Source organism: Zalophus californianus, chromosome 9 (genome assembly GCF_009762305.2).
Source record: "Zalophus californianus isolate mZalCal1 chromosome 9, mZalCal1.pri.v2, whole genome shotgun sequence".
NCBI classification, from domain to species: domain Eukaryota; kingdom Metazoa; phylum Chordata; class Mammalia; order Carnivora; family Otariidae; genus Zalophus; species Zalophus californianus.
The window spans coordinates 102,935,397-102,960,621 of record NC_045603.1 but is presented as its reverse complement, the minus strand read 5'-3'; the positions used below and the strand labels follow the sequence as shown (position 1 = coordinate 102,960,621).

Genomic DNA, 25,225 nt, shown 5'->3' with positions numbered 1-25,225 from the left:
TGACAAAACAGATTAAAACAGAATTAATGATAATAATTTGATAAATCACAGGAATGCATGTAACTTCTCATAGACTGAAATGAAATGCGTCAAATGATTAGCACTAAAAAGTCTTTAAATATTGGAGTTGTGATGGGATAATTCTCATCAATTACTCAACTGCATTATTCAAAACTCCTGATTTGGAGGAGTCTACCTCTACCTCTGGGGCTAACTTTCTACACCAAGGAAGTGTCAGTAGGGCTGACCCTAAAGTTAAATCCATGCATTTAAAAAGGTTAGTTTCTAAGTCCTGACTAAAAGGTCACAATCTTCCTCAATCTTCTTATTTTTCAAATCCAGTTAAGTTTTCCCAACTGGTCTTTGTCTTCATATAGTAATTCTAATGAGAACAAGAAAATAATGCTGCTGAAGCAAAAAGCTGCTTTAATTGAGCAAGCTGGTATGGTATTTCAAACTAAGGCTTTAGAAAACAGGAACTGTTTTAAGAAAAAAAATGGATGACGTACTCTGAAAGTTCTCTGGTAGTAGAAACACTGGAGATTTTTTGTTTGTTTTTAATATTCTACAATAAACATGTAAAACTGTATAAAAGAAACTTTAAAGATGCTATTTATAAACATAATGTGAAGAACAACCTAAAATACTTTATATTAAGTTTGTAGAACATTCACTATTGACAGAAAATAATCTAAAAGAATGTTCTTTGGTAAAATTAGACACTTAATATTTATTTGGCCTTTGCATGTAAAGACAATTCAAATATTACAGGAAAATGGCTAAAGAAAATATAGAATATGATTAGGAGAAATGCTTCTTCTATAAACATATATATTTTAGGGGTATGTAGTTTGGTCTTCGGGCAGTAAAACTACACATTAATAAGACACACATGCACTGATTATATTAGAAGACTCTTCTGTTCCAATTTAGCACAGGCATCTTGGAAAGATGATTTCAGATTCCTTGTCTAGCAAATAGGGATAATATCTGTACAACTTACCATCCTATACTCACAGCAGCTAGAATCAGATGTAGTATCTAGATTGAAAGCTCTTTGAATTAAGTTTGCTGACCCAAGGTCACTTTTGAATTCAGAGGCAATTACCAAAGATAATAAAGTTTAGGGTTAAAAGGAAGCAAAGAATTCTCTTGAAAAATAATCAACTAAGATCTATAGTGAACCTACTTTCATCATTGGTTACCCTTAAAAATAAGTAATACTCATGTTAATCCTACCCATGCAAACATATTCACATTCACTACTCTACAAACAGGAATTCCTACTTACAAACAGAAATAACTAGCTGAATAAATGAGCTATATACTATCATAATAGCAAAACCAGCAACTGTGAATCATGTAACACCTTGAATCTACTAGGTTAAGCTGCTTTCTCAACCTATTCAAGATTCAAATATAGAAAATTCCACACCAATGCTATATAACATTGTGATGCCACTGCCAACTTAAAAAACGTATTACAGGTGCCAAGGCAGCCAATAAAACTGAGACATAACTTACCAGCAGCTGGTATTAAAAGATTAGTGCAGCTTACTGTTACCCACTTAGATAATGAAAAAGGTAGAAGAAATTTCAGCTACCAGTCAGCTACCCTCAAGAAGCCAGGATTATCAAAATACCTAGCAGAAGTATTCTGAATCATGTGAGAAGAATATATGGGGACTGTATACTGTAAATGACCCCCAAAATGTAAAAATGAGCATGAAACCTCCCTAACCCTGAAAGTGACCTACAGAAAAGTCATCTGGGACATATAATAAAAAGCTGCTTAATAAAAAACAGAGGCGCCTGGGTGGCTCACTCATTAGGCGGCTGCCTTCGGCTCAGGTCATGATCCCAGGGTCCTGGGATCGAGCCCCACATCAGGCTCCCTGCTCCGCAGGAAGCCTGCTTCTCCCTCTCCCACTCTCCCTGCTTGTGTTCCCTCTCTCGCTGTGTCTCTGTCAGATAAATAAAATCTTTAAAAAAATTAAAAATAAAAATAAAATAAACAAGTACAGGTTTTGACACATTCATCATACTTATATAGGCTTCTTAAGAAATGAAAGAACTCAATATATTTAAAAGTATTTTTGGTAACTGGTAATTTTTGAAGTTAAAAAATGATCTAGATTACTCTAAAACATGATTTTAAGTACCAGACAGAACAAAGTAATGATGAGAAAGTATTTTGGTAATATAAATTTTTGTCTTCATCTGTTTCCCTTTTAGTTCATATACTTCAACAAAGACAATCAACTTAGAGCCTTTAAAATCCTAATGTCACCTCTTTCCTTTACTTCCTGATTTGACCCCACTAAGTACTATTCTAGTCCAGTTTTGACCAGTAAAGGCAGTTTTGCTCACTTGTTCTAAATGAGATTTAAAAACACAAAACAGAAGAAAAGAGTACTAAGGTAGGTAAATTGGGCTAATATTTTACACATAAGAAAAATCTGGTTAGAGACATACCCTCTTACTCCATTCTTCTAGAGCCAGCAACTCACTGACTGGCTCTAGAAATATTCTTGCTTACTTTTGTAATTCACAAGACCTCTCTAGGCAAATACTGCTATGTTGTGTTTTTTTTGACATGGGAGAGTAGCATGTTTCCCTGCATTAAACAAAAGTACTTCTTGAGCATCTAATGTATATCCATTTACTTCAGTTTATACAAAATTATGTATTGTTTTAAAACAAAAACAAAGGCCACTTATGTATAATTTTAGAGTAGAAAGAAAGAAAGGAAGGAAGGAAGGAAGGAAGGAAACAATTGTGGTTTCCCCCAAAGTCACACTAAGAGTTGATATAAATATTTATAAAATGTTGATTTGAACTAAGAAAAATGAAAAAGACATACATGCATTTTATAGACTTACTTTTTCTTTTAATTCTATATACTTACAGCTTGCCAACTAATCTGCTGGAAAAATAAAAGTGAGTCATAATATAATATTCTCTGGTTCAATATTCTAGCTCTTAAAACTGTCAGCACTTGCTTCTTAAAAGCTCAGGTTTCAAATGTGTCAGGGTAACATTTATCTATACTTTCATAAAAGTGAAATCTTTCCTCACCATTTAGAATTGAGAAAAGCCTCCTTCTTCCTCATACAAAATGTAGTGGAATTAACCACAAAAATTCAAGTATTTTGAAAAACATTCTAAAGTAAACAATTTAATATTGCTACATATATTACCAAATGGCTACAATATACCTTTTGTATATATCAGAAATTCTTACCTACCTCGATTACACAATCCTTCTGAGGGCAGCAGCAGCAATGAGAATTTATGATGACAAACACTGAGCAAAAGTCTTTCTTTGTAAAATCCATCACAAAAGGCAAAATAGACTTGTTACAGTTAGAGGAAAAGGGAGGAAATTGGTAAGATGGAAATTAACAGTAAATTAGCCTACAGCATAAGCAAGGCAGACATCAAAGTCAGACTGAAGCATAGCTTCTTGTTTAACACTAGCCATGCTTCTCCAACTCTCAGACATGAGTTTAACTCTGCTCAGCCAATAATCTACTTATGCTAGATTGGCCCTTTAAACAAGCCTACATGCTGAACAGCAGGGAAATTGTTCTGTTACTGCTCCTCCTGTCTTTCCTCCAAAAGCAACAGATCCCCGAACAAGCAAAATGAGATTTTTACTTGGTCAAAGCTCCACCCATTATGTCCACAGGTTCTGCCGCCTTGACATCAAAACCCACACTAGAAATCTCTTTATCTAAACACTCCCTCACCCCTATCATGTTGGAACTATGCTTTTAAAAGAAAATGGCTCAACAACCAAAATGTAAACTCTGAATATGCAGCCAAAAGAACACTGTCCAAAGAAATCACAATACCAGATTTGGGTTCTCAGGTCTACTTCTCATATACCAAGTGTGTGTGTGCAACCTGGGCCACATCCCTTAAACTCGCTTGAAAACTGTGCGTAACAGCTTACCTAAATTACCTAATTTAAATATTTACCTACTTTAAAAAGGTGATATTAAAGCCTTACTACTCTCTCATAGTACATCAAAAAAATAAACAGCTGTGAATTAGTACATAGAATTGGTAAGAATCGACTCTTCTCCCTTCCCTTCTATTAAAAGCCTCAATATGCATTTATTTTTTTTTAAAGATTTTATTTATTTATTTGACAGAGAGAGAGAGACCGTCAGAGAGGGAATACAAGCAGGGGAAGTGGGAGAGGGAGAAGCAGGCTTCCTGCAGAGCAGGAAGCCCCATCCGGGGCTCGATCCCAGGACCCTGGGATCATGACCTGAGCCAAAGGCAGACACTTAACCAACTGAGCCACCCAGGCGCCCCTCAATATGCATTTATAACTAAAGATATTTGCATTTGCCAGGAAGATCTCATGGACCCAAATAACTATTACTTTAGTGATTAAGGAAAGGTTTTTCTTCATGGCATTAACAAAGATTGCAAAAAAAAGCACTTTTCAATGCACTGTCATTATGGGTAACAGAATAAAGTCTATCCCTTGTAATGTGGTAAGCTGGAGTTCCCATCAAGACAGTGGGTATTAAGGCTTTAATTATTCAATAACAGTAACATAAGATAAGGGCTTGGAAGCTATTTGGTAGGAATACTTCTACTCTAAAGGATAGAAATGACTATTTTTAAAAAAATGACTATAAATTCTAACAAGCTATCTCAAGGTAGCCACTGATCTCTGGTTCAACACAATTCATCACTACTAAGTAGGTAGTCTAGAATGTCAGGTATTGGTCAGAAATACAATAATGTGGTCCGGCCTTACCTTTAACTTAAATGTTTGAGTAAGCCTGCTTAGGACTATGCTTTGCTAAATGAAAATGAAAGAGCTAGAAAACAGGTGATTTGTGGCTTGGCTTTTAAAACTGCTGGGCAACACACAAAACCACAGTGAGATAGGTGTTTTTGGACAAATGTATAACGTAGGCACAAATATCTAGATCTATAAAGACCAGTCTTTTCTATATATCAAAATAAGAATTTTCAACATATACAATAAAAATACCATTCACATATGGACAACAGTTTACACATCTAAGCTCTAATTCCTCGTAAAGTCAGTGCTTTTCTCTACATTTCCTCATTTCTTTCAATGGTATCATCCCTATTTCCATGATTCAGAATAGAAAAGTCATTTTTAGATGCTTCTTCTCCCAAAATATTTAAGTACTATTATTCTCTATGAGCTCTTTAAACAAAGATTAAAAAAAGCAACTAGTAAACACTTCTGCTACTAGCACTCCTAACTGTCCCTCCAATAGTCAAAAATCTCTGGCCAAGCAAAATTAGAATTTTACTGATTTCTTTGTTACTTCTCAAAATCATTGCTTCTTTTGCATAAAAATTGTGACCACCAAAGTCCAGATTATCAATACCTCACCCCTTTAAACTTAACCAATTTAAGATGGGTTTCACTGTTTCCATTCTCTCTATCTCCAATGTGTATTTTATATTATGGCCCGCTCAATCATCTGGCCTCACTTAATCATCTAACATTTAGCCATTTCCAGTCACCTGACATCATTTAACTCACATCACACTACTCAAAACTGGTTAAAAGTTCTCCATATCTAAAGACGGCCATGGGATCACAGATCTAGAAACAATCTGAGTGAGAGTCCCTCCTTGTTCAAATGAGACAATTTCGGCCCAGAGAGATTAATGTCATGTCAAAGCGAGAATTAATTAATTAATTCAACTGGCATCTATGGAGTATCTCGTCTAGCCTACCCTAGTCATTATTAGATACCCGCCGGATACACTGTATTATCTTCAGCACCCAGAATAAAATAGTAAGGGCCTTGTCAATGGTAAAGCAAAATCTAGAAACCAGATTCCACAATGCCAGTTCAATGCTACTTCTAGTCCATGTTACAGTCCTTTTTAATTTCCTTAATCTAGTGTGAAAAACCCTCACAACCCAACTTCCACCTTCTTCTCTACTCTTATCTCCCCAAAACCAAGTCCAAACTGGTTACTTGTTCACCAAATAGTGCGCATTTTCACTGACAAGATACTCTTTCTACTCCCCCCTTTTTTAGCCAACTGAGTTCTACACTTCTTTCAAAATATACCACAAATCATATATAATGAAAAGGCAGCAGCTACAAACCATCTATATATGAATCTTTTGGCATGTTAGTTATTTATAAGATACCAGGAAACTCATCGTTGCTATAATGTACTTAAATACAGAAACTATCTCTCTATATCCCACTGGTTTTTAAGTCTACAGTCTAATGCCTTATGAATTATAGATCAACATTCAGTGAGTATAAAAAACCCCAGCTTTTTGAGAAATTCTGAAATAAGGATTTTACAATTGTTCTTTAGTATCTAAAACATTAAGAATGATACCCAGAACTGTTTGGTTTAATATTAACAGTCTGATTAAGAATCTTTAATATTAATCAAATCACAGTATAATGGAATGCCTCTGAAAATCATGCAAAATGCTCCCAAGATAGAGCCCATGATACACAAAGTTTTCTTTTACATGTAGAATCCAAATTTATTGGATGATAACAGGAATAAAATTTATAAAGGAACCATTTTCAGCTAATCCCAGTGGATTCAGATTTCTGGGATAGCATAAAAAATTCTAGCTGCTAAAGAAAAAAATACAAAGTTTTCCTCAATTTTTCAAACAGTATCTAATCAGGAATCAGCCTCACTTGTTTCTGTAAAAAAAAAAAGTGGGCTAAACTCTAATCTGTTATATAAAAAACTAAAAGGAATTTCACCCTAACTGCTTTAATTCTGTTTTTCCCAGACAGAATGTTCAAACCTTGCAATCGAATGGCTAACAGAATCAGTGACAAAGTCAAATTACACAAACAAAGTAATTAAAAATCCCCATTATTTCTAACTTGGTTGTTATGAGGCTGGATTCAGCCAGATTCTTATTGGTATGAACCATTAGTTTACAGGAATTTGAACATACCTTATGATCCCATTGGAAACAAACCTCTTCAAACTCTACCAAATCTAGCTAGTTCTATCAAAGGAAATTAGTTTACCTCATGATTCCCCAAGGCTCATTACTCTCTGGATACATGAAAGCTTGTGTGTGGCTCCAACCTCAAGTGCACTATCCTTCATATAAAAAATTGATGCCAATGCTTACTGTAGTTTCTATTCTTTTAATAGCAGACAAAAATTGTGCTAACGACATTACTACTCTTATTTGGATTTTCTCGTTACCAATGGCAGATTTTCAAGATAACTGAAGCTTTTCTCCTTTAAACATGGATCATGAACCCTCTATACTGGGCTCAAACCTGTAATACCAGTCTTATACTGTCAGTGTACCTTAATTTTTTTTATGCTCAGATTTTTTTTCCCTTTGAGGTCAAAAAAAAGTTAAAAAAGCAAAAACAGGGGCACCTGGGTGACTCAGTTAGTTAAGCATCTGACTTCAGCTCAGGTCATGATCCTGGGGTCCTGGGATCGAGCCCCGCATTGGGCTCCCTGCTCAGGGGGGAGTCTGTCCTTTTCCCCCAGCTCATGCTTTCTCTGTCTCTCTCCCTTAAATAAAATAAAAGCTTAAAAAAAAAAAAGGCAGCAAAAACAAAGAAAATTTTTAAGGTTTGTATTAATGTCATGTTAAGATGCTTGATTTCTGACACCACCATCACCACCACTACTACTATTATTATTATTACTACTAGTATTTCTCCTTCATGTCCTTGGGACAAAATGCTTAACCTCTGATTCTATTTTCTTATCTGTGAAATGAAGATATTATCTACTTACCAGGATAAAATTAAGATAGTACATGTAAAGCACTTTCCAAGGTTATTGGCAAGAAGCAAGATTATAAATGTTAGCTCATTCACTCTCCTCTAAAACTTGACTTTAAGTTCATTAAACACATTTTAATAACTGCAAATGACTGAATGTCACTGGATAAAGAATGGAAGAAGAGACAACTTATTACACTACTAAGCATGTCATAATGATGTTAATGATAACAATGGCAATACCTACTAAGTACTGACTGATAACTATATGCCAGGCACTTGGCTATGTTCTACGTGCATTTCTCATTTAATCCTCAAAAACCCCTTAGGTTCAGAGAAGTTAAATAACTTGACCAAGGTACCACAGCTAGGAAATGACATTACTAAGGATTTAAACTTAAGCAGACCCAACTCCAGAGCCCAGTTCCTCCACAGCAACGGAAAATTGGCTTTTATTCTCTGCAGTTCTGTATTCATTTCACAAAAACTGAGTGCCTGTGACTTATCAACCTCTAAACACTAGGAATAGAGCAAAGAACAAGTCAAACAAAACCCCCAGCCCATAGAATTTGTATACTAATTGGGGCTTTAGATAAATGCTGTAAGGCTGCAATAAAAGCCATGAAGAAAAGAATAGAAGGAATAGCAGTAAAGTGTGTGCACAATGAAAAATATTTTAGAGAGGGTGGGCGGGAAAAGCCTCTCTGAGCAAGTAACATTTCAAGTACAGGCCTGAATAAATTGCATGTACAATGATATATAACAATTTATTATCAATGCACTGTAGAACGTAATTTTTAAACCACAGTCTACATTTACCCCCTCTACATCAGCACTTACACAGACAGGTTTAAATACCCTTAGGTTACGGACTGATACTGTAATTGACAGTTATGGATTCGGTATAGTATTTTGATAATGAGCACAGAATCTGGGATCAGATAATAACAGAAATAAGAGAATGCTCTGTTATCTTCTAGGTATGTAATCTTGGGTTAGCCTTCCTGGGCTTGAGACCTTTATTTACAAAATGCTGATAAGAGTAGCAATTACTCACTTCCCACTCCAGGCTGTTGGAAGAATTAAATTATGTAATATATGCAAAGTGTTTAATGCAATGTCTGGCACAAAGAATGTATATTTATTAATATTTACACGACTATTACCCACTATCTGTATGACAGTGCACCACTGCAGGGTCAGACATGTAGTAGTGAACTGACCTACAAAGGAAACAAGAAACCTGTCTTTGAAGGGCTCAGTTCTAATGGGGGGACAATAGTTAATATCAATATAATAATCATTATATTAATAAAACAGAGGTAGCATATGATGGGAACACAGAAGAGGGAATGATACTGTCATGACTTTCTTCTAAGAATCCTAAAATATTTTTGGTAAAAAGTGCCAGGGGCTGAAGTTACTGATAATTACTTCATATAAAATTTGTCTCACCACCTCTGTGACGGGGGCCAATAAAATTCTCAACTTAAACATACTTTTTCAGGAATACTGTCTTTGACCCTCTGAAGGAGATCAAATCCCCTACTTCTTTATGTCTATAAAATCCATCTACTTTAGTGCAATTACTACTTCATTGTTTACTGATTACTAATAGGGTATACATGGTAGATCTGGGATGGAAACCAGAAATACGGAGTGCTAAGGGCACTGGCTGGTGCTGGTGGTGATAAGGGAATGGCAGGGTGAGGAGAATTTGCATTAGGGAGCCCTATGATCTCTCAATAGATAACCAAGCATGCTTCCTTAATAAATGTGAAATAGTTAGGCACTGATGCTAACATTTACTTTAAAAAAATTAGTTAAATTAATATCCAAGGCAGACTCAAGGTGTATTTCATCACAACAGTCATCACTAACTGCTTATATAATTATATAAATCATTGTATAATCTAGGGAATTACTTTAATCCCCCACATTTATCTTAGCACCCAAAACATGAGAAAAACCTTTTAGAAAACTAAAAAAGGACACAGCCATTTTTATTCTTCACTGGAAGCCAGAAGATGGGGATGGAGGTTGGTGAAATCAAGACATTTCCCAGGTAAGAAATTTAATGATTGACAGAACAGAATAATGAACTATAGATAATATAGAACTAAATTTTCACAGCTAGAGGAAAAATAAAGCACAAGTGAATGCCTGCAGTATCCTTAGAAACTAAGGATTCTTTTTTTTTTTTTGAGAGTGAGATTTTTTTTGAGAGTGAGAGAGAGCACGTGTGTGTGCTAGAGTGGGAGATAGGAAGAGGGAAAGAGCGAGACAGAATCTTAAGTGGGCTCCACCCTAGAGCTCAATCCCACGACCCTGAAATCATGACCTGAGCCAAAATCAAGAGTCACATGCTTAACCAAGAGAGCCATGCAGGAGCCCCTAGAAACTAAGGATTCTAACGTAGTTCCAACTGACTTAAAGAACTCCTCAAGCTTTTTATTCCATCTTTTCTACAGCTTGACTTATTATTTTGCTTTTAAAAAAAAGCAATTCCTAAATAAGTCAGAAAAAAATGCAATGAAATAGGGTAAAATTTCTAAATCAGTCTGGATACTTATAATGCTAGTAAAAAAGTTTCATGAATGATGGACTAGTACTTTTCAATTAATGTCTTGGTATTATATTATTTAGTCTATGGCACACAGAACTAGAAAGGACCTCAGGTGATCACTATTCCCACTCACACTTCTCAAATTTTAATGTACACATGAATCATCTTTGGATATTGTAAAATGCAGGTTTTGATTTGATCTGTCTGGGATGGGGTCAAAATTTTACATTTTCAACAAGTTCCCTAGGATACTGCTGGTCTGGGGACTATACTTTGCATAGCAAAGATCTAATTAGAGACTCTCAACATGTAGTATTCAAAACTCTATCAGGGGACCTACAAGGTACTTCTTTTCCAATGACATATCTGTGTGAGGCCAGATTTTCTTTATACATTTCAACCAAATAAAAAATATTGCAACTGATTTCATACAGAAGCAGATACGAGAACTCAACGGTCTTCTTTCTGACCAGACATTAAAGAGAGTTGCGAAAATATAAATGCTAAATATAAAATATAATATATTATAAATATAAAATATAAAAATGCTGCTCTTTTCACTAAATCTTTAAAATTAGTTTTGGAAAAAATAATATTTTGCAAAAATGTTATGGAGGTCAACATATATTGGGCTTATTATACATTATAAATATATATATATATTATATATATACACATTATAAAATCTAGTGATAATTTCTAATATGGTAAAATAGGCATAACACAAATAAACAAAAGCTCTTTGAGGTCCTCAATAATTTTTATGAGTATAAAAGGGTCCTGATAAAAAGATTCTGACAGCCACTGAACTAAATCATTCAAGTCTGGTAGCTGCTATGTTAATCTCAAAAGATCTTAATGGATGAATCTTAAACCTCTACCAGGCCTTTGCAATGTTGTATAACCTTACCAAGTTCTTTATCGCCAATTATGATTTTTCTTCTTTTTTATTTAGTCTCCTCTAGGTCAAGAAAACAACTGCTGAGCATATGCATATTAACTCTCTTCTTCCAATTATGCATATTAAGTCCCTTCACTCAAGAAATCTAAAGGAATAGTTATCCTCGCTTTTCGGAAGTTTGCATTACGCCACTTTGCTTTTATGAAAGACCTACATTAGTACCTGTTTTCACTAACCAAAAGAAAACCAAAGAGGGCTTTTGCTTTTACGAAAAAGGGCAAAAAGTGAAAATAGGATTCAGGGCTTGTTTTGCAGTGAGCCAGTACAGACACAGTACATACCCTGACCAGCAAGAATGGCAATGCCAAACTCCTTCCCCTGGGAGCTATATCCAGCAACAAGATAACACAGCTTTGAAATGTGCCTATGAACATCTGTGCTTTATCTTGACTTATTTTATGCATCTGTTAGCAAGGTATGTCCTAAGGTATTAGAAAATTCTGAGAGTGGTTATTTTTGGGGTTTGCGAGTACTCAAAATATTCTGATATAAATGTAAGTTAATTATTCCTTCACTTTATGCCTTTTTCAACTTATAAAAGATTTCACAGGAATGCTCTGCTTGTGGATAGCGAAGGAAACCTATAGCTCTAAAAACTGAAAATGATGGGTCTCAATGAGAAGGACTCATGAATCAGGAATTGTCCTGAAACATTTGAGGTATTTTTTTTTAAAGATTTTATTCATTTATTTGAGAGAGAGAGTGTAAGAGAGCACAAACAGTGGAGAGGGAGAAGCAGGCTGCCCATGGAGTAGGGAGCCCAAAGCGGGGCTTGATCCTAGGACCCTGGGATCATGACCTTAGCCAAAGGCTAACTGACTGAGCCACCCAGGGACCCCGAAACATTTGAGGTATTAACAAGTGAAATTATGATCTTGTACACACACAATCTCAGAGAAGGAAGTGCAAGTGATCATAAGGTAAAAATTATGGTGAAACACTTCAACAAAATACAAACCTAGCCCCATAATGGAAAGGGTTACTTATAAAATAGTTGTTTAGAAATTACAACCATGAGGGGCACTTAGATGGCACAGTCGGTTAGCATCCAACTCTTGATTTCAGCTCAGGTCCATGATCTGATGGTCCTGGAATGAGCCCTGCGTTGGGCTCCACACTCAGCACAGAGTCTGCCTGAGATTCTCTCTCCCTCTCCCTCTGCCTCTGCCCCTCCTGCTCGTGCTCTCTCTCTAAAATAAATAATCTTAAAAAGAAATTACAAGTATGAGATTTGAGAATTGATGGAAAAGTACGTGTATAGGTGACTTTCTTGAATGTACTTCATATCCTGGAAGTTTGACTTTTTCTAACTATTAAAGTCATTGTTTCCAGCTCTATTTGTACCAAATAGTTTTACTCATCCTATAAAATGTATTGCTTTTATATGTGTATCAGTTTCTACTTGCTACGATTCAATTTCACTTTAGGATAATTTTGTTAATACTTCAAAGGTGGCCTTAAGTTTCATTCCTCTTTTGCAAGGTAAATTCAAATTTCCAAACTTACATAGTGTCTAACTGACTATATTTGGGATTCCTTTAATCAAAAATCATTTATTCTTCAAAATATTACTAAGGGCCTACAATGTTCCATATGCTATACTATCAATACAGTATGTATAAACAAAGACTTGATAAAACCAGGCTCTGGGACAGTATCTTTTAAGACATTATATACTTCATCCTTTCTGTTCCCAGTCCATCTCCAGAAGGGAGGGTGGCTATCAGTTCAAACAGTTTAACAATGAGAAAAGGAGGAAGAAACAAAATTTGTTGAACATAACAAATGTGGTATAGCCATACAATGGAATATTATTCAGCCATAAAAAAGAATGAAATGCAGATACATGCTACAACATGGATAAACCCTGAAAACATTTATCCATAAGTCAAAGTGTAATACGAAAGGCATAACAGAAAAACAAAGTGTAACACAAAAGGTCATATATCATATGATTCCATTTGTAAGAAATGTCCACAACAGGCAAATCAAATCCAGAGACATAAAGTGGATTAGTGGTTGACAGGGGCTCAGTGGAAGGGGGAATGGAGAGTGGCTGCCAATGGGTATCAGATTTCTTTTTGGGGCTGATGGAAAGGTTCAATATGAATATATTAAAAAACTGAATTGTACACCTTAAAGTATTTAAATGATAAATTTTATGGTTTGTAAATTTTATCTTTAAAAAATGGTGAAAAACTGAAAACAGGGTAGATACTATAGTAAGAATATGGAAAAGTGATACTGGTCTTTCTCAGTTCTATTAAATTAACGTGAAAAACTCAATCATTTAAGAAGGGGATTTTGAGCTTGAGTCTGTATCTACAAATAAAGATACATTTGTTTATTAGTGTAGTGTCTCAAATGCCTTTTCTTAAAAATCAAATTAATTTTTTATTTTATCAAGTAATTGCTTATATAAATTTTTATCTGATCTGATGGCAGTGCTGTGTCATCTGAAGCCAAAGAACTCTGAAACACTGGTTTTAGTCCTGAGCCTCTAGTGAGCAACTTTTGAATCAAGTGTGGCTATGGGGTGCCTGGGTGGCTCAGTCGTTATACGTCTGCCTTCAGCCTGAGTCGTGGTCCCGGGGTCCTGGGATCAAGCCCCACATCGGGCTCTCTGCTCGGCAGGAAGCCTGCTTCTCCCTTTCCCACTCCCCCTGCTTGTGTTCCCTCTCTCGCCATCTCTATCAAATAAATAAATCAATCTTAAAAAAAAAATAAAAATATAAAAAAAACCTAACAGTGTTTGGCTATGTTTTCCACCTACTCATCCTATAGTCATTATTTTTAATCAGTTAATCATATTTGTTGGATTAGATATAGAACAAACAAAATTTAGTATCAGTCACCTATACAACTTGCATTTAAAAAAAACTGTTACTACCATATAATTTATAACTTGATTTCTATAAATAGCAGTTATTTTTATACTTCATTTTATATAAAGAAACCTAAAATTCCATGATCCCTTGAGATATTTTCAATACCAACCTTGATTTAGAAAAATAGTAAGTGAATTTGCAAGATTAATCAGAGACACTTATCACTAAATAACAGAGACAGTGCAGTCAATACCTATTCAGTGTCTCTAACAACAGCCTACAAAACAGCAGAGCCATTGTCTGCCGGTACATAACAAAATTTACTCCCATTTCAAAATAGAAATATTATAAGACCAACAAAGGAGGCTGGTATGGCTGAGAGTGCTTAAATATATGGCTATCTAATGTGTATTTCATCTATCCAGTCTGTTTGATATAAAAAAACATTCAGGGACGCCTGGGTGGCTCAGTTGGTTAAGCGTCTGCCTTCGGTTCTGGTAATGATCTCAGGGTACTGGGATCGAGTCCTGCATCGGGCTCCTTGCTCAGCGGGGAGCCTGCTTCTCCCTCTGCCTGCTGCCCCCCCATTGTTTACTCTCTCTCTGACAAATAAATAAACAAAATATTAAAAAAAATTTAGTACTGTTGTCAAGTAAGTAAGATATTGGTTCATAAACCTTTGTGTTTAAAGTCCAGAATGATGACCTCAAGCAGTAAAATTGGGTTTAAGAGGTTATTTCTAAGACCAATACCAGTAATAAGTATGGCCACTGAAAAAATGCTTTTATGTTAAAACCTCTTATGTTTTCATCACAGAATTAAAGTGAAATTTCTCTTCTGACACAGAGAAAAGAGTGCCCACAAATTTTCAGAGGTAATAATTTAAGTAGCTACTTGATTGCACAGAGATTCTCACATCTACTGTAAGTACAGAGGTGAACAGCATTCTAATAGAGGAACATTATCACCACTTTTACAGATTAGTAATTACTTACAGAACTCTTCCGTGGAGAATTTTTTTTAAGAAGTTCTGGTGACATGTGTTTAGAATAGCAGTCAACAACTTTTTCTGTTAAGAGCACAAACAGTACGTATTTTAAGCTTTTGGAACCACACAGTCTGTTCCAGTTAGTCACTCCGCCATTGTAATGTGTGAAAACAAAGATAATACAGAACAAATCAGTGTGGCTGTGCTTTATTACCTTAGTTATGGACACTGAAGTGCTCACATGACATGAAATATTTTTCTTTTGATTTTTTTTCCCCCAATCACTTAAAATGTAGAAACCGTTCTTAGTCATGAGTTGTACCAAAATGGCCAGCCTGATCTGGCCCATAGGTCATAATTCACTAATGCCTGGTTTAGAGTATGATGGAATGAAGAAAAGTAATAGATTGTTTAAGTTAGTAAATAAAATACACAAACCATTCCATATAAAAATTTATAATTTTATAGTCTTAAAGTTATACATTTAACCTTATAATCAAGTTTAATGATCAAGATCCATCTTATCTTCTTAATAGGATATGTATTTACAATGGGTATTTATTCTGTATTATTTATTTTCATAAATGGTAAGTGAAAAAGAACTTAGCTTAATTGAATTCTAATTTATAAAGAAAATAGAGCTCTCATCCTTTCACTCTGGCTATCTCTACTATAAATCCTTATTTCAGTCTATCAGTCATTCCTTTGGATTATTCCCACAGCCTCTTAACTGAGTTTTCAGTTTTTAGTCCTTCATAAATCCATTCTCCACTCTGGAGCCAGAATAATTTTTTATTTATTTTATTTTTTTAAAAGATTTTATTTATTTATTTGACAGAGAAAGACACAGTGAGAGAGGGAACACAAGCAGGGGGAGTGGGAGAGGGAGAAGCAGGCTTCCCGCTGAGCAAGGAGCCCGATGCGGGGCTCGATCCCAGGACCCTGGGATCATGACCTGAGCTGAAGGCAGACGTTTAACGACTGAGCCACCCAGGTGCCCCCAGAATAATTTTTCTAAAAATTTAAAATTTAAGTTTGATCTTATGACACCTACCACCCAGTCTTAACGTACTGCAATCGTTCCCCCAATGCTCGAGTATAGTTTAAGCTTTCCTTTCCTCTCTTATCCTGTTTCTTTCTTTTCCCACTTCCAAACACTACAGACATACAAATAATAGATTTCTCACATGCAACACTATTAACTTAGTCTCTCCCTATTTAACATCATTTTCCCAACCTGTTCAAACTCAATTAGGCACCACTCTTTAATGCTTCCATTAAGTAGCTATCCCAAGAATAACTGGTTTTATACCATATGGTAACTATATGGCTTGTCTTTTCTCCCTCACCTAATAAGTTCTTGAAAGACAAGGATGTGGGTTTTACTTACCAAGAATATTCAATACCTAGTATCTAGAAAAAAATCTGGAAGAGAGTAGCCTTAAATATTTGTTGGATGAACCCATGGACTATTATGGGTTGAATTGTTGCCCTCCCAAAAGATATGTTAAAATTCTAACCCTCAGTATCTCAGAATCTGACCTTATTTGAAAACAGGATCATTGCAATTATAATCAGTTAAGGTGAGGTCATCCTGGAGTGGGGTGGGCCCTTAACACAATCTAACTGGTGTCCTTCTAAGAAGAGGAGACACAAACAGATGAGGGGGGACCACCATGTGAGATAAGACACTGAAGTGCTGCAGATGCAAGCCAAGAAATGCCAAGGATTGCTAGCAAACCATCAGAAGGTAAGAGGCAACAAAAAGTTCTCCCCTCTGTGTATCAGAGAGCATGACCTTGCTATAACCTTGATTTTGGACTTCTGGCCTCAGAATTGTGAGACAATAAATTTCTGCTTGTTTAAATCACCCAGCTTGTGGCTCTTTGTTACAACAGCCCCTGAAAACTATGCCCAAATACTTGGTGAACCAATTTACACTTTAGGTGTATACAGTTTCCTGTGTCTCCCTATACCCCAAACCTCAACTCTTCCTTGAAAGTTAGGTTAAAAAAAATTAATCAATATGTGTGGAGGTGGTAAGGTAACAATGTAATAGGATAGAATAGAATAAATGATTAAATTCACATATTTGAATTCAAATAAGGATTTGTACAGGACCTATCAAAACAACTGGGTGGTTCAGATTTGTTTTAATTCAGTACTTTAATTTGTCAACTATTCTGTCATTTCTAGCAAAATCAGGGGAGTTAATGAAAGGAAATAAAATCCAAGGCAACTTTAAAAAAATGGCAAATTACCCTTAGGAAAAGTAAAAAAAATGAAAGTAATTCATTTATAAAATTTTACTTATTATTCCTATAGTTAATTTTTTAAAAAAAAACCTCTTTTTGGTTATTTCAGTGAAAGAGTTGAGAATTACATGTTTATCTTCTCTTACATAGACCGTATAATTACCATGGGAGAGAAATCTGACATATCAAGAGACAGGTCTCTTTTTTCTCATTAGAAAATTCCTAGAAGCCAACCACTACTCAGTCTTTTGTTTTTTCAACTTTATCCCTAAATTCTGTTCATTAAACTGAGTCAGACTTTTTTTTCCCCAATTCTTTCTCACAAGTAAAGCATATACCCACACTTGCCAAGCCTTATGTTTCTTTAAGAACTATATTTGCAGATTAAATTATCTTGTATATAGAAAATCCTAAGAATCTACTAAAAAACTATTAGAATAAATTCAGTAAGTTTATTAGATTCAAAATCAGTATGCAAACACCAACAGTATTTGTAATTAACAATCAAAAAATGAAATGAAAAATTCAATTCCATTTATAATAGAATCCCCCCAAAAATACATTACTCAGGAATAAACTTAATTAAAAAAGTCTGAGATTTATACTCTGAAAACTGTAAGAAATTACAAAAGATCTAAGTAAATGGAAAAATAGCCCATGTTTTAAGATGGCAAACCTCCAAACTGATTTATGGATTCAATGCCATATGTACCAGGATTCCAGCTGAATTGCAAAAATTGACAAGCTGATTCTAAAACTTATACAGAGTTGCAAAGGACCAAGAAGAGCCAAAACTTGAAGAATAGGAGGACTCAAACTTCCCAACTCAGAACTTACTACAAAGCAAGATATATAGATCCATGGAACAGAATTGAGGGTTCAGGAATAAATTCATGTGCCTATGGTCAACTGATTTTCAGCAAGGGTGAAATCATTCAATAGAGAAATAATAGTCTTTTCAACAAATGGTACTGGGACAGTTGGATAGTTGTCACAAGCAAAAGAATCAAGTTAAAACCCTTACCTCACACCACATACAAAAATTATCTCAAAATGAATCAAAGAACTAATTCTAAGACCTAAAACTATAAAACTCATAGAAGAAAACACATAGGGGTAAATGTTCATGACTTGAGGTTTGGAAATGGATTCTTAGATATGACAACAAAAGCATGAGAAAAACAAAAGATAAAATATATAAACTCGGCCTCATCAAAATGAAAAACTTTTATCTCCTAAAGGGCACTAGTAATATAGTGACAGTATTAAGAAAAGACAACTGGGGTGACTTAGTCACAGTTAAGTGTCTGACTCTTGATTTCAGCTCAGGTCATTATCTCAGGGTCGAGCGATTGAGCCCCCCGTCTGTCTCCGAACTCAGGGTGGAGTGTATTTGAGATTCTCTGACTCTCTCTCTGCCCTTCCCCCTGGCTCTCTCTCTCTGAAATAAATAAACAAATTAAAAAAAAAAAATACAACTGACAGAATGGGAGAAAATAATTGGAAATCCTCTAGCTCATAAAGGATTTCTATCTAGAATATATAAAGAACCCATAAAACTCAATAATAAAAAGACAAATAACCCAATTAAAAGCCGAGCAAAGGATCTGAATAGGCATTTTTCCAAAGGAGAAAAGACAAAAAGTTAATAAGCTCTTATCATCATACTGTAATTACAAGGTTTGCTTACACACTTATCTTCTATATTGGAGCTAGTTTTCTGAAGACAGGGAATATATATGTTATTCATCTTTAATTACCTGTTGTCAGGTTCTGGACTTGGCATGTAGCAGGGATTCAGAAAATGTTACATGTATTTGCATTTGAGACTTATTTTATATTTGGGATAGTGCTAAAGATAAGGATAGAATTAAACAGAAATACTTTGTAGAGATAAGATTACAAATCTTAAAGAAGAATATAAAGCAATAAAAATAAACAGCAAGCACCTATGTATAGTGCTTATTATATGCTAAGCACCATTTTAAATGCTTTAGATTAATTCAAGTTTTGAACTCCTAAGTAAAATAATCAATTACAAATAAAATGCTATGATTCAGATCAGTTGAGAAGCTCAGACAAGGCAAAAATCATTATGCAGTGAAGCCCATCAGATAAAATTTTGTGGGGGAAGTCTGTTAAATCCAGTATATAAAAACTGACTGGATAGTAGAAGAGCACGCATAGAAAGTAAATAGCATGTACAAGTGAAGAGGAAAAAAGGAAAGGATGTGGCATATGCGCAAGATAATAAAGAGGACCGGCTTCACTAAAAAAAAGGTGTTTAGATAAAGATGAGGAACAGCAAAGATTATAATAAGAATTTGTACATGCTTTCATAAGCAATCTGGTATCATGTAAGTTCCTTACACCGAAAAGAAATAGCAAGGAAATTCAACTAGTTCAAGTGAAGCAGAAAAACAAATTCGTACTGTTAACTACTTCAGGATGACAGTGTTAAGGTGTGAATTAAGTTAAGATGTGGAAGCAGAGTTCTGACAATGGGAATGAAGAAGGCCTATACCTAAGAGTTATTCTGAACCAAGAACCTGATAAATAGGATATGGTGAATAGAAAAACAAGGAATCAAATGTACTCCTTGAGGTTTCAAGAATTCTAAAAACACAGGGAGGAACCATCCAGTGAATACCCCATCCTACCCCCAAAGAAAAAAGTGATAATGTAAATTATTAGGCATTGGGGGAAGAACAGGGAATACTGAACTTGGAATATAGATATAGAACTCTATCTAAGAAGCAAAGCAGATGAACTTTCTAAGGGCAAAAGAGAATAGTGATTAAGATACTTATCAGAATTATCTGAAGGCTAAACAAACTACATTTACTACATTTCTCCTGCTCTCACCCAGCCTGAGAAAAAGAAAGGAGGGGGCAACAGTTGTAAATTAAGAGACATAACAATAAAGTATCTTCTGTGGACCCTGATGGGTCCTTATTTTGAACACTGACTGTAACAGACATCTCTGAAACAACAGGGGATATATCTTAATAGATTAGGATACTCAGATGATCCAGAAATTACTGTTATGCTTTAAACCCTGTGGTACTTATGATTTAATAAATTCATAAATCAATTTTAAACTATTTAGGGAAAGGTCTGTGAACAAAGCAACTTGAGTTAAGAGCATTATTTTTAACTCAGAAATTCGTTTTATGGTTGGAGGGAATGAGAACCTAGATGAATAAGTTAGGGCTTGAAAAGTAGTAATGAGAGTATTTTTAAACATAATATATCTCAAAATAAAGTTTTAAATGTATGCAAGGAGAATCCAGAATATACTGGTACTTCTTTGATCTTTATTTTTGCTCTCACTAAATCAGAAGCAATAAAACCCCTTAACTCCCTCTTCCCCCAACAACTGAGTGTGCTTTCAACTATTGTTCTCTTTTGCATGGTTCGATGACATCCAGCTCGGCATTCCTTTTTTGGTGTGACTTAAGCTCACTAATCAGGCTAAGACTTACACTGGTCACTCGACGGTAGATCTGAGCAGCATTTTGGCATTCTGAGTAAGGGTATTCAGATGTGGCCATCTCAAGCATGCACATCCCAAAAGCATAAACGTCAACAGATTCATCGTATTTTTCCTCATACATCTCGGGGGCCATGAACTCTGGGGTACCTTAAATTAAAAGAACAATTCAGACTCAATGTGAGCAGAGGCTACAGGTATTACTCACCTGGGGAAGAAGCAGAGGGGTTGACCTGTGAGATAGAAGCAAGTGGAAAGGGGGAAGAGAAGAGGGAAGAGTGGTGGGGGCAGGGAAGAGGAAGAAAATCTTAGTCTCTTTGCTGCATGGCCTTCATAAAAGAAACTAGAACAGGGTCAAGTGTCTATTTGTTTACTGTTTCAAATGGATTACTGTCATACAATGTTAAAATAGAGACTTGGATAAGAGAAAAACTGATATAACTCATAATGAAAACAAATGGAAGGAAAAGTAAGAGGCTAGCAAGAAATAAAGAGGATATAATGGCATCTACCAATAAAACAAGGTGGGTTAAAAAAGATCAAAATACTTGTCTGCCCCCTACTGTATGGTAGCTGTAAGGTTAATATTTATAGCTAGTCTTTGGCCATTAACATTCCACCTGATCAGTTTCACTTTTAAGGAGGCCTTGCAGTGAAAAATCCAACATTCAATATGTTTTTTAAAAGAAAAAAATAAAGTGTAATTGTCTATAAAGGAAACTCACCAGAGTCCCTTTCTTCACCTACTTACCATACCACCTGCAGTACACAAATAAGTCTACTGCAGATAACAAGAAAAATAGTGAAGGACATCTTAACAGATCTTACAGACAAAAAATAAATACACACAAATGGAGAACTCAAATACAGAGTGGGTTATGAGCATATTGTGGTCCCACAGACCAGGTTTTCCAATGTTTCCAAAGAAATTAAGTCTGGATACCTCAAACTATAGGACATTTCCAAGAATAGGCTTACATACTATGATTTAAACAAAAAAAGAGGGGGAAAACTCTCTTGGGTTAGAGATTTTTAAGGAGCCAAAGACAAAGAAATGTTTCCTTTTCCTGTAAGGAAGGCAAAAAGGAAATTCAGCTTTAAATAACTCTTTTCCAATTCTTCTTGTTAATCTATTTTAAGAAAATTTAAAAATAGCATTACAAATCCAAGTCACATAATATTCCATGGAGGACACTATTTTATAAGAACGTACAAATTACTGGTGTTCTGTGGTTTTCTTTTAATACATAAAATTCTAGCCCACTTAAAAATTAATGGTTTCCTTGCTGTCACCACCTTTGGGGGGAGAACAGAGTATTTGTAAAGATTTCAAGTTTTCAAAGTGTCATATCCTCTTCAGAGAGTGAAAGCTTATCAAAATAATAAGCAGTAAATTATTTTTCCAGCTGCAACTCTCTAACATTTAGTTGAAAGTCTGAAAGGACAGCCTCATTCTTTACATCAGTGATTCTCAACAAGGGGGCGGGCAATTTTGTTACCCAGGAACATTCAGTTCAAAGACATTTTTGGTTGTAACAACTGTGGGGGAGCTGGAAAGGGGATGTGCTCCTGGCATCTAAATAATCTTATAATGCACAAGAAAGCCCTTACAAACAACAAAGAACTATCCAACCCCAAATGTCAAATAATATTGGGTTGAAAAGCTGTTTCAGATATATCTTCTGAAGAGTAGGAGTAAGAAAAGTTAAAACCAAGTTCTTGTAATAAACTCATTTTCACATTTTGAAACAAAGTCTTAACAGATAGAAACTTTTAATACATCTAACATTTTTTCAGAAAGTAAACTACATATAAATTCAATTTCTTTTATAAGAAAGTAACTCTATTAAGTACATAATACTAGGCATCAACAGAATGACCCAATAAGATTGATAGTTACATAAGGTTTTGTCAACAAAGTTCACCTTACTTCTCTTCACGTAACTTTGTAACTTTACAAAACATTGTTAGTCTTCCAGATGATTCTAGAAGCATATAGAGAACTCCACATCTCAAAAGTAAAATTGATCACTTCCTGAGTTCAAGCTAGGAATTTTTGAAGGCTTATTTCACATAATAAAAGCTCTGACAGTGTCAGGTTTCTAAATAAAACGAGTATCAGAAAACCAGTTACGATGCAAGGTACACCTGAAACATACCTATCACACTCTTGGCAAAAGAAGCCCGCTTCAGGGTTGCCAGACCTAGGTCTCCAATCTTGACTGAGCCTGTAGGGCCAGTGATAAAGATGTTGTCACACTTAAGATCTCGGTGAATAATAGGTGGAGTTCGAGTATGAAGAAACTGAAGTCCTTTAAGGATCTGACGGCACCAGCTTCTTAGAACTTTGATCTTCATCACCTTAAACCTTTTCAGGTACCTAGAAAAGGCAAAGCACACCAAACAGGTTATCAATGATATGAGTTTACTGCTTTGAAGAATTCCATTAATTCTAGCATATCTGAGATGGGAATATCAAATTTACACTATTAAGATTCAGTAACCTTAAAAGTTAGTGATACTTTTAGCAAGGTTAAAGGGGAAAGGATAACAAGTGGTTGGCAAATGAATTCTCACAACAAAGCACAAAAAGCGAATTCCTTAAAACTGGGTAACTAATAAAATAACTTAGAAGAGATAGAAAAATAAACAACAACAATAAAAAAAATAAAAGTTAAGGGGTGGAATTTGACTTCTGGAAATGGTGGAGTAATTCTTACTGGACACAGAACCGTAGTAAAAAATATAAAAATAACTACTTCAAGACTCTTGAGAGCAATCAAAATTAGGCCTAAATTGGAAGGGAGTTCACATGAGGGGAAAAAAGAAAGCATTGCTTCAGCTTCCTATTTTCTAAATCTTTTCACAGTTGAGGGAAGCGCCAGCCTGAATGTGCAGATCAGCTCAATTCTAAATAGAAGCCTGTAGTCTTATTAGCTGAGAAATAGGAAGACAGAGTTCAAGATGACCACAGCAGCTAAAACAGTGCTGTCAAAAAAATTTTCTATAATGACAGTCTGTTCAATATAGTATTCACTAGACAAATATAAATTAAAATTTAAAATTCCATTTTTCAGCTGCACTAGCCATATTTTAAGTGTTCAAGAGCCACATGTATCAAGTGGCTACCATTTTGGATAGTACAGATTATAAAATATTTCCATCAGCACAGAGAGTTCCAGTGGACAGCAGAGATCTAGAAAGTAAAAGAGGGAAATCCCAGGGGCGCCTGGGTGGCTCAGTCGGTTAAGCGTCTGCCTTCAGCTCAGGTCATGATCCCAGGGTCCTGGGATCTAGCCCCACATCAGGCTCCCGGCTCAGCAAGAAGCCTGCTTCTCCCTCTCTCACTCCCTCTGCTTGTGTTCCCTCTCTTGCTGTGTGTCTCTGTCAAATAAATAAAATCTTTTTTTTTTTTTTAAAAGGAGGGAAATCCCAGAAGTGTGGTATAGAAGGGAGCCCCAAATCCTGAATATTCATTCTGCCCAAATCTCTGGTTGACCTCTGAAATACATATTATGTGGAGCAGATTCCAAGCAGCCCAGCTAATGCTAAAAGAATGGAACAGAGATTTCTGATGCTACCCACTGCTGGAAAGATAAAGTTTGTGGATTGGCTTCAGACATCTGAAAACATTCAGAATAATCAAGATACAAAAAATTACATTTGCCTCTTAGTATCTTTAAAACACACATGCCTAACTAAAGAACAATTTATAACACTGTATTATAGGGTCTACAGAATACATAAATGTAACATATATAAAAATTATAGCACAAAGAAAAAGTATCAGGGACAACTGAAACTTTATCTGTAGCAAGGTTCCTTTACATGAAATTGTACAATATAAACCCAAAGGTTATTGTGAAAAGTTAAAGATATAAACACAATCTCAAAAGCAATTGCTTTTTTAAAAAAACAACAAAACAGCACAAGAAGGTTTTGACTAAAAAGCTAATACAGGAACTAAAATGAAATTCTACTTCACTTGGATGAGGTAATTAAAAGAAAACTAATGGTGAAAATTGGTTTTATAGTTTAAAAAAATATTGAAACATATTACCTCTGTAGAGCGAGGGAAGGGCTGCCTAGGAGCCATAGGGCATTTACTAAGATAATAAAAATGTTCTATACCTTAATAGGATTTTGATTACATAAGTGAATATGCCTTTGTCAAAATTCATAGAATGATACCATTATGATTGATTACACTTTTCATCGTATTTAAATTTTACTGTAAGGAAAAACAAAGCATATAAATATTATTAGAACTTTAATGAAATGAGCACTTAAGTGTTTACATGTGAAGCATACTGATGTCTACAACTTACACTGGAATAAATAAAATTAATAAAATGATCAAGTATATAAAATATAACA

At 35.1% G+C, this 25,225-nt stretch overlaps 1 protein-coding gene across 19 annotated transcripts in view; it reads right to left on the bottom strand.

The window, feature by feature from the left end:
* Positions 1 to 25,225, bottom strand: part of WNK1 (WNK lysine deficient protein kinase 1) — a 151,413-nt gene that overhangs the window by 50,329 nt on the left and 75,859 nt on the right. For all 19 annotated transcript variants that reach the window (XM_027593617.2, XM_027593599.2, XM_027593603.2 and 16 more), the window contains exons 3-4: positions 23,008 to 23,228; positions 20,841 to 20,998 (exon numbers count right to left, since the gene is read on the bottom strand). In XM_027593617.2, the coding sequence (XP_027449418.2) occupies positions 20,841 to 20,998; positions 23,008 to 23,228 (379 nt within the window). The remainder of the gene's footprint in view (positions 1 to 20,840; positions 20,999 to 23,007; positions 23,229 to 25,225) is intronic.